This window comes from Sphaerodactylus townsendi, linkage group LG13 (assembly GCF_021028975.2).
Source record: "Sphaerodactylus townsendi isolate TG3544 linkage group LG13, MPM_Stown_v2.3, whole genome shotgun sequence".
In the NCBI taxonomy this organism is placed as follows: domain Eukaryota; kingdom Metazoa; phylum Chordata; class Lepidosauria; order Squamata; family Sphaerodactylidae; genus Sphaerodactylus; species Sphaerodactylus townsendi.
Genome location: NC_059437.1, coordinates 58,012,604 through 58,028,102, shown reverse-complemented (window position 1 = coordinate 58,028,102; position 15,499 = coordinate 58,012,604). Strand labels below are relative to the sequence as shown.

The 15,499-nt window shown below is 57.2% G+C and overlaps 1 protein-coding gene across 3 annotated transcripts in view; it reads left to right on the top strand.

Moving 5' to 3' along the window:
* The window catches only part of TTC28 (tetratricopeptide repeat domain 28), a 99,277-nt gene that overhangs the window by 79,558 nt on the left and 4,220 nt on the right, over positions 1-15,499 (top strand). For 2 of the 3 annotated variants that reach the window (XM_048514131.1, XM_048514133.1), the window contains 11 exons: positions 683-845; positions 2,196-2,336; positions 6,868-7,012; positions 9,194-9,373; positions 10,202-10,922; positions 11,279-11,403; positions 11,587-11,818; positions 11,931-12,007; positions 12,229-12,252; positions 12,495-12,624; positions 12,816-12,923. In XM_048514131.1, the coding sequence (XP_048370088.1) occupies positions 683-845; positions 2,196-2,336; positions 6,868-7,012; positions 9,194-9,373; positions 10,202-10,922; positions 11,279-11,403; positions 11,587-11,818; positions 11,931-12,007; positions 12,229-12,252; positions 12,495-12,624; positions 12,816-12,923 (2,046 nt within the window). The remainder of the gene's footprint in view (positions 1-682; positions 846-2,195; positions 2,337-6,867; positions 7,013-9,193; positions 9,374-10,201; positions 10,923-11,278; positions 11,404-11,586; positions 11,819-11,930; positions 12,008-12,228; positions 12,253-12,494; positions 12,625-12,815; positions 12,924-15,499) is intronic. The other variant, XM_048514132.1, reaches the window with a different exon arrangement.

Below are 15,499 nucleotides of genomic sequence, written 5' to 3'. Positions count from 1 at the left end.
AAGGAGGCCTGGGAGGGCTCAGGGGTTAAGCAGCCTTTCCCACGACTGCCGTGCTGGGAGAGGTCACCGTTGTTGTCCACGTGCTCTTCTCTCTGACCGCAGCTCTCTGCTCCGGGTCAGGCCCAGTGGAAGAGCCGGGCGTTTCTGCATGGGGGCCTGTGAGAACTTGCTGCAGCGCTGTTGGGGCATTCAGAGTGCTCCGGTGTGGACCTCTGACTCACAGCCTGTGGCTGTCTTTTGGCAGTGTCTTGGGAGGTGGTGTCCCCGGTTGTGTTGAAGGCTGGGTGGAGGAAGGGAGCCAGGCACAGGTGTCTTTCCTGCAAGGCCCTGGGTCTACACCTGTCTTCCCTGACTCTGTTTCTTGGAACCTCACATCATTTTGGGTTCCTCCCACAGCCCTGTGGCCCTTTCCCTCCCTGCCACATCTGTTGGGGGGGGGGGCAAGGCTGTCCCTGGGGAACCCATCGGGGTGTTGACCTCCTGGCCTGACTGGCCTGGGGGCTACCTTTTCTACTGGCCGGGCTTCTGAGCCTTGAACAGCGACCAGCTGACACACGGAGGACAGATGGCAGAACCCTTCCTGACACGCTCTGGTGGGCCCGCAGGGGTGGAGCCGGTAGCCTCGGGTGTGGCTGGCAGGGTGATTCCCGTGGCCTTGTGTTGTTCTCCTTGGTGGTCTCAGGGATCCTGAAGTTCCACTCCTGCTGCTTGAGCGATGGCCCAGCTGAGGACTCCGCAGACTTCCCAGAATGCAGTGCGAGCCTGCAGGTGCTGACCAGCTCTGCCCTGGAGCAGCTCAGCTCCAGCGTGCGGGAGACCCTGGGGGTCGATTCCTACTACCTGCGGTAAGCGGCCACAAGCGCCTCTGTGGGGGGCATCTCCAGTCTCCTAACCCATGTTTTCCGGCCAGGAGCTCCCATGGCCGTTTCCTCGGGGGTGGGGTAGGCAGACTCAGAGCCAAGCCCTGAGGGGTGACCGGTGTCCAGAATAATGGCCGCCACCCCCGCCAGCTCAGGCCACACTGGAGGCTAGATGCATGGCCATGTCCTGCAGCAGGCGCAGAAACCAGCATTTGGGCCCCAGAGAACCTGAGCCCCAATTCTGCAGCCAGGGAGCTCAGAGACATGGCCGACGGTCCCCCCAGGATGCGGACTTGCTTGGAGCCATTTTGGTAGCAGAGGAGGGCAATGAGGCCACAGGGATCTTTGCTGTGATCGCAGCAAGACTAGATCGCTGCGATGCACTCTGGGTGGAGCTGCCCTTGAAGATTGTTCAGGAGCTTCAGTTAGTAGAAAAAGGGGCCGTTGATCTGATGGGCTGGGAGGAGGTTGAAATGGGGGGGGGGGGAGAGAGTCTTGTGGGTCCCCTGGAGCTCCAGGGGAAAAACGAAGGGTTGAGGAGTGTGTGGAGAGCAAGGAGCTGGCTTCACGGAGGCCTCTTATTTGTATGTGTTGTCTCTTAGGTTTTTATAGGTGGGAACCTGATATATTTGTGCGGGGAATCTCCCCCCCTCCCTCACAAATATGCACACCACTGCTTGGCCAATGCAGCTGTCAGCCCCCCCCCCCACGGCTGCCACTGAGCCTGGGTCCCCCCCTCCATCGCTGGGCCTACTGTAGCTGCCCCCCCCACCCTTGACGCTTCTACCACATCTCTTTCCCCACCCCATTGCTACCCCCACACGGTTCCCTCGTTGCCAGCTTGGCAGGCAGGGCAGTGAGGACTGCTCCTCCCCCCCCCCCCCGGTTACTGGTTCAGCAGGCGGGGCAGTGAGGCCTCCGTCCACCACTCCGGCCAATTCTGCCAGCTTGGGGGTGGGGAGAGCACCTTTCCCCGCTGTCACCACTAGTGACCCCTGCTGAGCCCCTCCCACCTGACCACAGGACGAGGGAGGTGCCTTTCAATCCCGCAGTGCATTTTTAAAACTTCCCCGAGTGTGCAGGAATCCCCGCTCACTGTCCGTGGGATCCTGATCCCCGACTTGAGGCATCTGTGGATGGGGCCAGGCTTCCCCCTGAGAGATGCCCTCCCTTTCTCTTCCCTGGCTCTGTTTTCTTGAGCATGAGCAGGGCTGGTCCCCAGTGCCCACCCACGGCTAACCTCTCGCCCAGGCAGGCCCCCTTGTGCACAGACCTGTCCTTGCTCTCCAGGGGTCATGCCTGTGGACATCTTGGCCCTTCTCTTCCCCCTCCCAGGGGCTGCACCAGCAGCGAGACCGAGAGCGAGGCAGGAGACGTCATGGACCAGCAGTACGAGGAGGCGAACCATAAGCTGAACTCTGTGACGGACCCGACCGGCTTCCTGAGGATGGTCAGCAGGAACAACCTGTTCAACAGGTACAGCAAGTCTGCCCACCGGAGGAGAGGGGTGCAGGTGGCAGATCAGAGGCCCCGGAGCTCTGAGGTCAGCCGGAGCCTTCGTCCCCTGCCCCTCTGTGCGCCCCTCCCTTGTGCTGGACCCACTCAGTTCCAGTAGTGGAGTGACTCGCGGGGGATGCCGGAGGGGATGGGAAGGGCACCAGGCCCAGGCAGAGAGGCGCATTTTCTGGGCACCCTGTAGGCAGGGCTGGGGGTGGCATGTCTTTTTTCAGGCAAAGAGTCATTTGGGGAAATATTGAACCGTGTGCATGACTTGGCTCAGGTTATTTGTCTCAGGTTTGTGGGGAAGGGGACTGGGAGATCTGTGGCATCGTGGTGGGACCTGCATTGGTGCACTTTGCCCAGGAAATGCTACGCTTGGCTCAGCAGCCAGAGCTGGTGAAGGGCACCCATGTCCAAAGCTGCCACCTTATTCAACAGGAGGCCCAGGTCCAGAAGCACCCCCAAGCTGCAAAACTGCCCCTTTGGTTGCATCCCCCCCCCATCCTGAAGAGGCGATATCCGAGTCCCTGGGCCAAACCTTTCCCTCCTCAGTAGCACCCCTGTTTCATCAGGGTTCGGTCTCTGCTGGGTAGCTCTTCTTGGTAGGGCTTCCTCAGCCTCCCTGGAATCAGCCGGAAGTGTGTGAGAGAGAGCGGAGTATCGTCTGCATAGTGGTGGCAGCTCAGCCCAGATCTCTGGATGACCCCTCCCAGTGGCTTTACATAGGCGTTGAAAAGCACAGGGGGACCTTGGGGAGCCCCGTAGGCCAAAGCCCCCCCCCCACACACACACCCTGAGGTTGCACTGGAACCACCGCAGAAGAGGACCTCCCAGTCCCAACCCTGAAAGGCTGCCCAGAAGGCTCCCATGATCAGTGGTGTGAAAAGCAGCCTTGAGGTCCAGGATAGCCAACAGAGTCTCTTTCTGTCCATCTCCTGGCTCTAGGCCAACCAATGCCAGGTCAGCCACCTGATGAGGCCTGAAACCATAGAATCATAGAATTGGAAGAGACCCAAGGGTCATCCAGTCCAACCCCCTGCAATGCAGGAACACACAATCAAAACACACCTGACAGATGGCCATTCAGCCTCTCTTTAAAAACCTCCAAAGAAGGAGACTCCACCATTCTCTGAGGTAGTGCATTCCACTGTCCAACAGCCCTGAAAGTCAGGAAGTTTTTCCTGATGTTTAGGTGGAATCTCTTTCACCTTGAACCCATGACTCCTGGTCTTAGTCTCTGGAACAGCAGAAAACAAGCTTGCTTCCTCACCAACATGACATCCCTTCAAATATCTGAACATGGCTATCATGTCACCTCTTGACCTTCTCTTCACCAAACTCAACATCCCCAGCTTCCTAAGCCTCTCCTTGTAGGGCATGGATTCCAGACCTTTTATCATTTTGGTTGCCCTCCTCTGGACCCTTTCCAACTTGTCAATATCCTTCTTGAATTGCAGTGGCCAGAACTGGACACAATATTCCAGGTGAGGTCTAACCAATGCATAATAGAGAGGTACAGTTACATCCCTCGATCTAGACACTATTGACACAGCCCACAATCGCATTGGCTTTCTTGGCCGCCCCATCACACTGCTGACTCATGTTCAGTTTGTGGTCTACTGAGACTCCCAGATCTCTTGAGCATGTAGTGTTGTCAAGCCAGGTGTCACCCATCCTATAGCTGTTCATTTCATTTTTTTCTGCCTAAGTGTAGAATCTTACATTGATCTCTGTTGAAATTCCTTTTGTTAGTTCTGACCCAGTTCTCTAATCTGTCCGGGCCATTTTGAATTCTGACTCTGTCCTCTGGGGTATTGGCTGCCCCTCCTATTTTAGCATTATCTGCAAATTTGATTAGCCTGCCCTCTATTCCATCATCCAAGTCATTGATAAAAATATTGAATAGCACTGGGCCCAGGACAGTGGGGCCCCTGCGGCACCCCACTACTCACTTCCCTCCAGGATGCTCCATATTGGAACAGATCCAAACAATCTGCTTCATGTTTGGCTGAGCTTCATGAAAACAAGGTGAAAGAAGCCCCCTCTTCTTCCACACGTTGGCTCCGTGCCTTGAAAAGGAGGGCACATTTTGGAGAGTTCTTTTGCCTGATGCAGAAGGTGACGCTGAAGGCTGCCTGGCTGCTGGAGTGAGGGCCTCTGTGGACCTTCCCTGGTTGTGGCCCAGGGGCTGCCATCCCCCCTCCGGGGCAGTGCTGGCCGGCCCATTCACGCCCCGACAGCCTTGCCGCTTGACCTCAGCTGGGCAGAACCAAAATGACTTCTTTTGCAGCCCTGCTTGGAAAAGTGTCTCAGTCCTCTGAAAGGACGAACTCGTAAGAAGAGGGCCCAGTTTTGTCATCGGGGAAGAAATTCCGGGGTGGGGGCTGGTGAAGGAAATGGTGGGCGAAGGAGGTCTTCAGTGAGCTAGTGGGAGGGGTCCACACAAAGATGGCAGGATGGTGGAGGCTGCTGCCATCTACTGGACGCTGCCTGGAATTGCAGCCTCCGTCTCTGGCATTTCAAACAGTCCCTCTTTCAAGTCTGACCTGGGAAATGACCTTCGTCTGTATTTTGGAAGTAGCTAGAAAGTGCAGGTGCGGATTTGAGAGGCTGTTGACATCAGCATCTTCACTCCCTTGTGCCACCTGGAGAGAGCAGCAAGTCTCCAGTGCCAGCAAGGGGCAACTGGCAGAATCCCTCCTGCATCTTCCTCCCAATTCTCCTGGATGGCCAGGTATGAAGCAGGAGGGGCTCTGGGGAGGTAAACGGGGGCGTCTCATCTCAGGCAGCCTGTAGAAAAAGATGGAAGCTGCCCAAGCGGCGGAATGAGGGTGCAGCAGAGGGCAGAGTGCGGAGGGGGAGGGGGAATAGCAGCTTCACATCATTCCCTGAATGAGAAGAAGACTGGAGGGTGAGAGAACTCTCTCTCAGTGGGACTTTCCTCTCTGGAGATGCTCTGAGGAGGCCCCTCTGGCTGAGTTCCTGTTCCCAGAGGGCAATGCTGATTAATTTATCCATTTACTTCACATACTGCCCACCTTTCTCACCGAGTTGCAAGGTGGATTTCAAAATACAGAAAATGATTCAGACAGCACCCAACATCAACCAGTTGGATGATGGAATAGAAGGCAGGCTAATCAAATTTGCAGATGACACCAAATTGGGAGGGGTGGCCAATACCCCAGAGGACAGAGTCAGAATTCAAAATGAAGGGTTTAAAGTGCGTGTGGAGAGAGAGAGAGAGATTAGGAAGATTAGACAGCTGGCCCAAAATAAACAAAATGAATTTCAACAGAGATAAATGTAAGATTCTACACTTAGGCAGAAAAAAATGAAATGAACAGCTATAGGATGGGTGACACCTGGCTTGACAACACCACATGCGAAAGGAATCTGGGAGTCTTAGCAGACCACAAACTGAACATGAGTCAGCAGTGTGATGGGGCGGCCAAGAAAGCCAATGCAATTGTGGGCTGTGTCAATACGAGCATAGTGTCTAGATCGAGGGATGTAATTGTACCTCTCTATTATGCATTGGTTAGACCTTACCTGGAATATTGTGTCCAGTTCTGTGCACAGTAATTCAAGAAGGATGTTGACAAACTGGAACAGGTCCAGAGGAGGGCAACCAAAATGGTAAAGGGGCTGGAGTCCATGCCCTACAAGGAGAGGCTTAGGAAGCTGGGGATGTTGAGTTTGGTGAAGAGAAGGTCAAGAGGTGACATGATAGCCATGTTTAGATATTTGAAGGGATGTCATGTTGGTGAGGGAGCAAGCTTGTTTTCTGCTGCTTCAGAGACTAGAACATGGAGCAATAGGTTCAAGGTGAAGGAAAAGAGATTCCACCTAAACATCAGGAAAAACTTCCTGACTTTCAGGGCTGTTGGACAGTGGAATGCACTACCTCGGAGTGTGGTGGAGTCTCCTTCTTTGGAGGTTTTTAAAGAGAGGCTGGATGGCCATCTGTCAGGAGTGCTTTGATTGTTCCTGCATTGCAGGCGGTTGGACTTGATGACCCTAGGGATCTCTTCCAACTCTGATTCTATGATCAGGGGTTCATTAGTGTGATCTTTTCACAGAGACCTTTTAAGGCTTTTGTGTTTCCTTAAACTTTGCCTGAAGTCAACCTGGACTGGTTTCAGCTTGGATTGGTCAGAGGTCACAACTGACCGTTTTACACAACAGTTTGTTCAGCTCGTCAGGTTTTTAGCCTGACCCCATGAAATCTGGGTAGACACAGGCTTCTCACAGGGGGGAGGGGGTCTGGGACCCCGGCTGTAGCCCATACCATTGCTATGGGCTATTTGACCCTTCTCTTAGCTTTAGTGGGGACACTGGGGGAGCAGGTGGCCACAGAGTGGCCCGGTACAGGAAGGACTGAGCTCACGGTGCAAAGCCTGATGGGAACAGGAGGTGGGTTTTCCAAGGTGCGGGGAGGGGGGACACTGGGCTGGCTCCCTGCAGCAGCCTGCCCCCCTCTCCCCAAGTGCCGGCCTTGTCTCCACAGGAGCTGCCAGAGCGTGAGCAGCCTCTTCACCAGCCCAGTGTCCCCAGCCAAGGAGGCCACGTCTTCACTGCCCCGGCGGCCAAGCTCACTCAGCAAGTCCCCGCTGCGGGCCCTCTACGACCTGCTGATTGGGCCCATGGAAGGGGTGAGTCGTGCATTGCCCCCCCTCAGGCCATATGCCGCTGCCTGTGAGCTCCCTGGCACAGGGGCCCCCAAGGAGAGCGGGAGGGGGTCTCTCCAGGGTCCCAGTTGCATCTGGTGGGAGGCACGGCAGGGAACCCATGGGGCTGCGGTGGGCTTCATCAGGAGACCTGGGCAGGTGTGGTGAAGACTGAGGTCGCCCTCCCCCTCCTCAAGAGGTTTAAGCGTGAGACAAAATAAGGGAGGGCAAAATAAATGCAGGACTGTCTTGGGAAGCTGGCCTCCCTACAGCCCCTTGGAGGTCTCATCTGTCTCCAACCTTGCCCTGTGCGGTGGCACCCCCCCCCCCCTTTGTGTGCTTTCTCCTCCTTAGGCTCCTTTCTCAGAACCTAAACAATTCCACAGCAGGGCGGCTTGAAAGACTCCAGGGAGGAGGGCTGAGCTCCTGCTGCTGCTGCTGCTGCTCAGGGACTTCCACGTGGGGTGGGAGGGCTCCGTCCCTTCCTCTTGCATCCTGCGCCCGATGCGCTGGGGATGGCGCTCCCACTCTGACTGTGGCTCTTTAAAGGATGCCGGTTCATGTTCCTCCCTTTAAAGATGCTCAGGCTGAGGTTTGGCAGCCAGAGCTCCTCCGGGACACAAGTAGTTCTCCCGTCCCTGGGGGGGCTCCGCAGTCATTTGGACAGACGCTTTTGTGAGCCAGATAAAATTCCCAGCAGAGAAAAATAACAGGCGAATTTTGTCATACAGAAATGAGGGGATGTTGTTTTTGACAGCAACAGACTCCTCCTGTCAAAGAGTATTTGCTGCCAGTTAAACTTAGCTGAAGATGCTGAACTCTGTGATAACGTCGAACTCACTACAGTATATTAAACGTTGCTAAAATTGTTCGCAATTAACTATACCCTTGAACATCTGCAGTATAAATAGGCGTTGCCTGAAGCTAAGCAGGGTCTGCCCTGGTCAGCACTTGGGTGGGAGGCCACCAAAGAAGTCTAGGCCAGACAGTGGCCAACCACTTCCGAATGTCTCCTGGCCCGATCTGGATGGTCCAGAGTGCGAGAGATTTTAGAAGCTAAGCAGGGTCGTCCTCGTATTTGGACAGGAAACTGCCGAGGAGTCCCACGATCGCTACACAGAGGCAGGCAGCAGCAAGCCCTCTCTTGACTTGAGATGGATCCCTTGAGGGATCGCCACAAGTCAGCTGCCAGCACTTGAGAGCCCCCCCACCCCTCAACAGGGATTATTCTTATCCAATACAGGGACTGTGTTGCGTAGGAATCTTGATTTGCATTCTGAGTAAAGTCTTGTTTTGTTTTATTCATTTCAAAAGGAAGCAGACTCATAGACACTCTTGGTTTCAGTGCTTCCATGTGGGGGAAATCCCTGGGGAAAACAAGTTTGTTTGGGTTTCCCCCCCCCTTGAGACACACGTCCGTCTCTGCTGGAGCAGTAGAGCTCTGGGCGCTGGCAGTGGCCCCGTTGAGGGGCTGGTCCCAGCCACAGGGCCCGCGCCTCCGCTGGGGAGACAGGGAGGAGAGGTCAGGCCCCATCAAGCATCAGGAGCGGGAGAGCCTCTGATTTCAGCTGGGCTCTGGGCTGGGCTCTGCTCCCGTTGTTGGCCTCTGAGGGTCAGAACTGGCAGCCAGGGGGGTGTAGAAGTCCTCCGCAGTTCCGTGTGCCAACAAGATGGCTTCCCCTTCCTGCCAGCACGCACACCGCCCCTCCTTCTCTGATGGGGGTGTGTGCGTGCATGTGTGCGTGTGTGCCTCTGCTCTTGTTAAATCCCACGTTTTAGGGAGAGCTGAGGAAGAAGGACTGTTAGTTCCAGTCGCAGCGGAGGGGAGGGGGAGGTGGGCTTTGGCTCTCCTTGGGTGAGTTTCTGAGAAGGCTCCGTTGGGGGTCTCTGTGCTGCTGGCTGGGGGTGAGGGGGTCGCTCTGACGGAGCCCCTGAGCTATTATGGGAGGGCCAAACTGGCAGGATTCTTGACTCAGGTGGGGCAGGAGAAGGGGAGTCCTGGCGAGGGGTCTCCATGCAGCAAGACCTGTCCTGCCCAGGGGCTGAAGGGGGTGGGGGGCTGTGTGACTCTCCTGGAAGTCCTCCAAGGGCCTGTCGTGCGCGCCCTCTGACACCACCCCCTGCCCCTCCCCGGCTGGCCGGCCTGCCTGCCTGCCTGTCTTCCAGGGCTTGATGCATTCCAGTGGCCCCGTCGGCCGCCACCGGCAGCTCATCCTGGTTCTGGAGGGGGAGCTGTACCTCATCCCCTTCGCCCTCCTGAAGGGCAGCTCGTCCAACGAGTACCTCTTCGAGCGCTTCAGCCTCATTGCCGTGCCCTCCGTCCAGGCTCTGAACCCACACGCCAAGGTAAGGCTCTCCCTGCCTGGGGCAGGCCACGGGCTCTGGGGGCCGGCTGCCGAGACCTCCCGGGCCTGCGTGCCAGAGGACGCTCCGGTTTTGTCCTCTCCATCCCAAACTCCACCAATGGCTGGCTGATGCACCCCTCGCTGGAAAGAGGCAGCTTGGTCAGAACTCTGGGGTGGGAATACGCGCGCGGGGAGCCACTTTTGCTGGGTGCACCGTAGACAGCTCCTTGCAGAGGGAAGTTTCACATAGTGGCCCCCGTGGTCTGCAGTAGAAGAGCTCGTTTTGAGGCCAGTCACACCTTTTGAAGCCAACAAGGTTGACTTACGTGAGTCAAAAGTCCCTCTGTCAGACGAAGGTGTGACTGGATTCAAATCTAGCTCTTCCCCTGCAGGGGTGGGTGGGGCTGTCTCCCCTCCCCCTGTCTGGCTAAGGATGCCCGCAAGAGGCCTTGAGTCGTGGCTGCAGGAGTCGCCCAACTCAGGCCCCCAGATCAGTGTTGTCTTCTCTGACTGGAAGCCACTGTTGGGCAAAGGAGGATCCCTGGCCAGACCCTCAGCCTGACCCTCACTTTTCGAGCGGAGATGCCTGCGGCTGAGTCTGGGCAGCACACAAGGCGGGGGCAGCCCCCTTGCTGGGGCATCGGAGCTGGGACTGACGGGCCCCTGGAACTGCCCACAACAGCAGCGAAAGCTGAAGCCTGTGCCTGGTGCTGGCGGGGTGGTGGTGGTGGTAAGGAGGGCATCGTCCGCGTTGGCAGCTGTTTGCGCTCCCTGGTGGGGACAGAGGCAGGCGGGCAGGCTGGTGACGTGGTTTCCTGTGCTTCTGCAGAGCCAGTCCAAGAAGAGCCCCGCGGGCTACAGCGGCTCCCCCTCCATGGCCGCCGTCATCGGCAGCCCCAAGCTGCCCTCCTCAGTGATGGACCGCTGGCTGTGGGGGCCCATGCCCTCAGCGGAGGAGGAGGCCTACGCCGTGTCTGAGCTGCTGCGCTGCCAGCCGCTTGTGGGCAGCCTGGCCACCAAGGAGCGGGCGATGAGCGCGCTGGCACAGGCCGAGTGCGTGCACTTTGCCACTCACGTCTCCTGGAAGCTGGCTGCTCTGGTCCTGACTCCCAGCGCGGAGAGCAGCCCTGCGGGGAACAAGGGCTTCTGCGGGAACTCCTACACCATCCCCGAGTCCCTGCGCGTGCAGGACGACGCCAGCGACGTGGAGAGCCTCTCGGACTGCCCGCCCCTGCAGGAGTTCCTGCTCACTGCGGCGGACATCCTGGACCTGCGCCTGCCGGCCAAGCTGGTGGTGCTGGGCTCCCACCAGGAGTCCAACAGCAAGCTGACCGCCGACGGGGTGATCGGGCTGACGCGGGCCTTCCTGGCGGCTGGGGCGCAGTGCGTCCTGGTCTCTCTGTGGCCGGTCCCGGTGGCCGCTTCCAAGACGTTTGTGCACACGTTCTACTCGGCCCTGCTGAACGGGCTGAAGGCCAGCGCTGCCCTCGGGGAGGCCATGAAGGTCCTGCAGGCGAACCAGGAGTTCTCCCACCCGTCCAACTGGGCAGGTTAGGAACCAAGGGGAGCAGAGCACTGCAGGCCCAGCCTCGGCTCCTCCAGACCGGGGAACGGGACCACCTCTTGGCAGTCCACCCTCCAGGGGCCGGGGAGCGCAGGGGGCAGGGCGTGTGGTGCTCCTCTGCCCACGGAGGAAGGCCAGGAGACATCCACTCCCTGTTTTCTGGAGAGCAGAGGAGGCTGCTCTGTGTGTGTGTGTGGGGTGGGGTGGGGGTTACCGACTGGCTTCTTCTGGTCTGGGGGGGGGGGGGGCTGAGGCTCGCCTGCCTCCTCCCCGGAAGCAGCTCCTCCTGGCCGTGGCTCGGCGGAGGCGTGGGCGGCTAAAACGGCTCTTTCTCTGCCACAGGCTTCATGCTGATTGGGACCGATGTGAAGCTCAACAGCCCTTCTTCTCTGATTGGACAGGCCTTGACGGAGATCCTCCAGCACCCGGATCGAGCCCGTGACGCCCTGAGGGTTCTGCTGCACCTGGTAAGGGGCCTGGGGGGTCCCTGGGCACCCCTCGCCATTGGGGCTTCTGCTGAGGGCCCTGGCTTTAGTGTGGGATGCCACCGCGCAGCAGGCAGAAGGCCTCGAACAGAGGGGGCGACCGGCCGGACATTTCCTCGGCCAGGCCCTGCTGCCCCTTCCCTCCCAGCTCTCTCTCGCCCCCAGGTGGAGAAGTCCCTGCAGCGCATCCACAGCGGGCAGCACAACTCCATGTACACCTCGCAGCAGAGTGTGGAAAACAAAGTGGGGGGCATCCCAGGCTGGCAGGCGCTGCTGACTGCGGTCGGCTTCCGGCTGGACCCCCCAGCCAGTGGGCTGCCAGCGGCCGTCTTCTTCCCCACGGCAGACCCGGGAGACCGACTCCAGCGCTGCAGCACAACGTTGCAGGCCTTGCTGGGTGAGTGGGGGGGGCGGGAGAAGGGCTGCCCCCACCCCACGCTGCTCTGCCGGGCAGGGGGTGCTTGGGCTCACGGGGCGCAGTGAGTGACCCGGCCCCTCTGCCTTTCCAGGGTTGCCGAATGCTGCTCTGCAGGCTCTCTGCAAGCTCACCAGCGCCTCCGAAACCGGGGAGCAGCTCATTGGCCAGGTGAGCCTCCCCCCTGGTCTTCCGGAGTGGGAGTGGCTGTTGTGCCCCTCCCTCCCCCCACCTTTGCTGAGGTGCCTGGCTCCGTCCAGAGAGTTCGGAAGGAACCGAGGCCTTCCCCCACTGGCCCCCCCCATCTGGCTGCTGCATTCCTCACAAACCTGGTTCTAAACCGTCTGTGTTCTTTCTCTCTCCTCTGACTCTCTCCTCTCTGCTTCCCAAAGGCTGTTAAAAACATGGTGGGACTGGTGAGTAAAGGGCCACCCATCCCCCCCACCCCCGCCCCCACTCCATCAATGTCCTGCTGTTGCTCCTCCCCCCTGTGAGGAGGCAGACGCCCTGGCAACACCCTCCCCCCGCCCACCCGCCCTGCCTTGAGCAGCCCTGCTCTTCTCCTGTTTCCTTTTCCTTGATTGTTCTCCTGACCTGCTGTGGGGTGGGGGTGGGGGCTGCTTTAGTGTCCCTGTGACTGAAATCCTCTCCTCTTCAGCTCCACCAGGTGCTGGTGCAACTCCAGGGAGGAGAGAAGGAGCAGGACTTCTCTTTGGCCCCGATCCAGGTCTCCATCAGCGTCCAGCTGTGGCGGCTGCCCGGCTGCCATGAGTTCCTGGCAGCTTTAGGTAAGGTCAGGGCAGGCGCAGGAGGATGGCTGTCTGGCGTGGGAGCACACTCTCCAGTGTGCCTGGCCCTGCGGGGCAGCTGGGGGGATCCTCTCGCCTGCCATCCGGTCCACCTGGGCTGGGCTGGGCTCCTGCGGGGGGCCTCTCCTCTCCCCCCCAGGCCCTGGCATCGTGCTGTGTGTTCCTTGCAGGTTTCGACCTGTGTGAAGTCGGGCAGGAGGAGGTGACGCTGAAGACGGGCAAACAGGCCAGTCGGAGAACCATGCACTTTGCCGTCCAGACCCTGCTGGCCCTATTTGGTGAGGCTCCTGCCCAGCAGCCTTTTTCTTTCGGGGGGGTGGGGGTGCTTTTGCTGGCACGGAGGAGAGGCAGGGTATTTTGCACCAGCTTCGACTACTGCAGGCCCAATACCTCTTTGTGGAATGGGGCAAGACCCACAGCAGAGCTCTGGAGGTCAAGGCGTGGCAGGACCTGAACTCTGCTTTCAAACCGTTGGGGGGAGGAGTGCACCCCCCAAGCCACCCCCAGGGCTCGTCTCCCAGCCGGCAGGGGCCGACTCATGCAGCAGCCCTTGTGTCAGCGTTGGCTCAATCCAGGATCAATCCCAAGCGTTTATTACACCCGTCCATGGAATCCTCTCCCGGTTGGGGAGACCCAAAAACTTTTGAGTTGGGGCAGCTCTGCCGCAGAAGCTGCTCAGTCCCGAGAGCCAGTGGATTCCTTGTCCTTCCTGGAAAGGGAGAGGATCCAATAATAAGATTATTCGCCTAACACAGGGGTAGGGAACCTGCGGCTCTCCAGATGTTCAGGAACTACAATTCCCATCAGCCCCTACCAGCATGGCCAATTGGCCATGCTGACAAAAACTGATAGGAGTGCCAGACCCTATTTATCTGGAAAAACAGGTCTAACTTCTTCAGAAAAATAAAAACGGGTCCAAAGCAACGTGGTTTTAGTATAAAAGACAGCAACAGCGCGAAGAACAGGCAAAGATGAAACAAATGCCACAGTGGCCTCTTTCGGGAAAACATGTTATGGACTCCAGCCTCCAGGTTGTCTTTCCTCTCTTCAAGCTGAAAGTTCTCAAAGCTGTCCTTGCATCTTCTCCCAGCAACACGTGGGGCCATTTTGCCTCGGGAATCCTGGTCCAGGCCTCTCCAGCACGGTCGGTTCCTCCCGGGATTGGCAGCCTCACGGGAGCCCAAGCAGGAGGGTGTCTTAGCTGAACAAGGGTGCCACTCGTTCAGTGGAAGATTCTCTGGCCTAGAGATGAGAGGGGCCAGGTCATCCTGGCTGTCAGGAAGCAACGTGGCCATCCCGACAATTGCACACCTCTGCACTCTCTTGCCTTGACACAAGGATGGCTTGTTCTGCCTGGGTAGTTAGGCTAAATGGTAGAGATGTATTGAGCTTGAATTTCTTGATAGAAACTTCAATATATTAGCGCCGTGGTGGCGAACCTTTGGCACTCCAGATGTTATGGACTGCAATTCCCATCAGCCCCTGCCAGCATGGCCAATTGTAGGGGCTGATGGAAATTGTAGTCCATAACATCTGGAGTGCCAAAGGTTCGCCACCACTGTATTAGCGCATGTTCAATAGTGTTGATCATTCTTGACTGGCCTGGATAGGTGCGAAGGTCCTAAGGAATGCAGGTACCTCTTCCTTCCAATAAAGCTGAGGGAAGGGCGTTGAACTGGGCTAAGTTAAATGGTCAGTAGAATATTCTAGAGTATACAAAAAAAAACCCTCAGTGGAGCAAAGTTTTATTCCTGTTGCCTACTGCGAGAGAGGAGTGGCTTCACACTCTATCCGTTTGGAAGGAAATGTCCCAAAATCTTTGTTTGATTAATACTCTGGCCCACTGAGGCCCACGATGCTACAGAGCGATGCTGCACGTGCCAAGATGGAGCATTTCCCCCTCTGTTATTCTTGACCATCTTGAGTGGAAATTATTTGCAAAGATTAATGGAGTTGGGCCAGAGGGGGAAAGTTTTACTCTGAGCCAGAAATGCATGACTTGAAAGCTGCTAGCGGGACCAATCTTGCTTCTAATCTAACCCAAGCAAGATAATGGAAATACAACGAGGTGCGACGGAGTGTTCGTTTCACAACAGCCTGCAGTAGGAGTGCAGCTTCCAACCTGGCTGTCTGCCAGCAGGATTAGGCCAACGCATCCATGCCAATATATTCTCATAGACCCCAGTGTCAATAATGATATTTCCAAGGCAGCTCACAACAGCCATTTGAAGTACAAAACAACCTTTTAAGTTCCTCTGAGGAATGAAGCAGGGGTGTCGCCCTTGTCCTCTCTTGTCTCAGTTTACTTCTTTTACAGCAATCTGACAAGAGATTAAAATTGGTTTGGCTGATGTAAAGATTACCCTACACCCTGACGGCAGATGTGGATCGGTCCAGTGTAGAGGCTGAGCAGGGTCGTTATTTGGATAGGAGACCACCAAGGAAGACTCTGCAGAGAAAGGCCGTGGCAAACCACCACTGCTGCTCACTTGTCTTGAAAGCCCCTTGCTGGGGTCACCATATATCAGTGGCACCTGATAGGTCTCTACATATCGGTATTTGCCTTGGAGGCCACCACCAAGGAAGGCCCTGCAGAGGAAGTCGGTGGCAAACCACCTCAGCTTAATCACTTGCCTTGAAAACCTAATGAGGAGTCGCCTTAACTTGGCTACAATTGGACAACTCTCGACCCACATGCAGGCACAGACGACACGATAGTCACACTAGCTGAGCCTCAACCATCTGCACCAGAACAGGACAAGTATGGCAAGGCCTCAGGGTCAAACATTTTAACTGTCTGCTTTAAATCTAAGCACAGGTGCTCAACAGTGCAACAGCAAGAACACATTCAGGA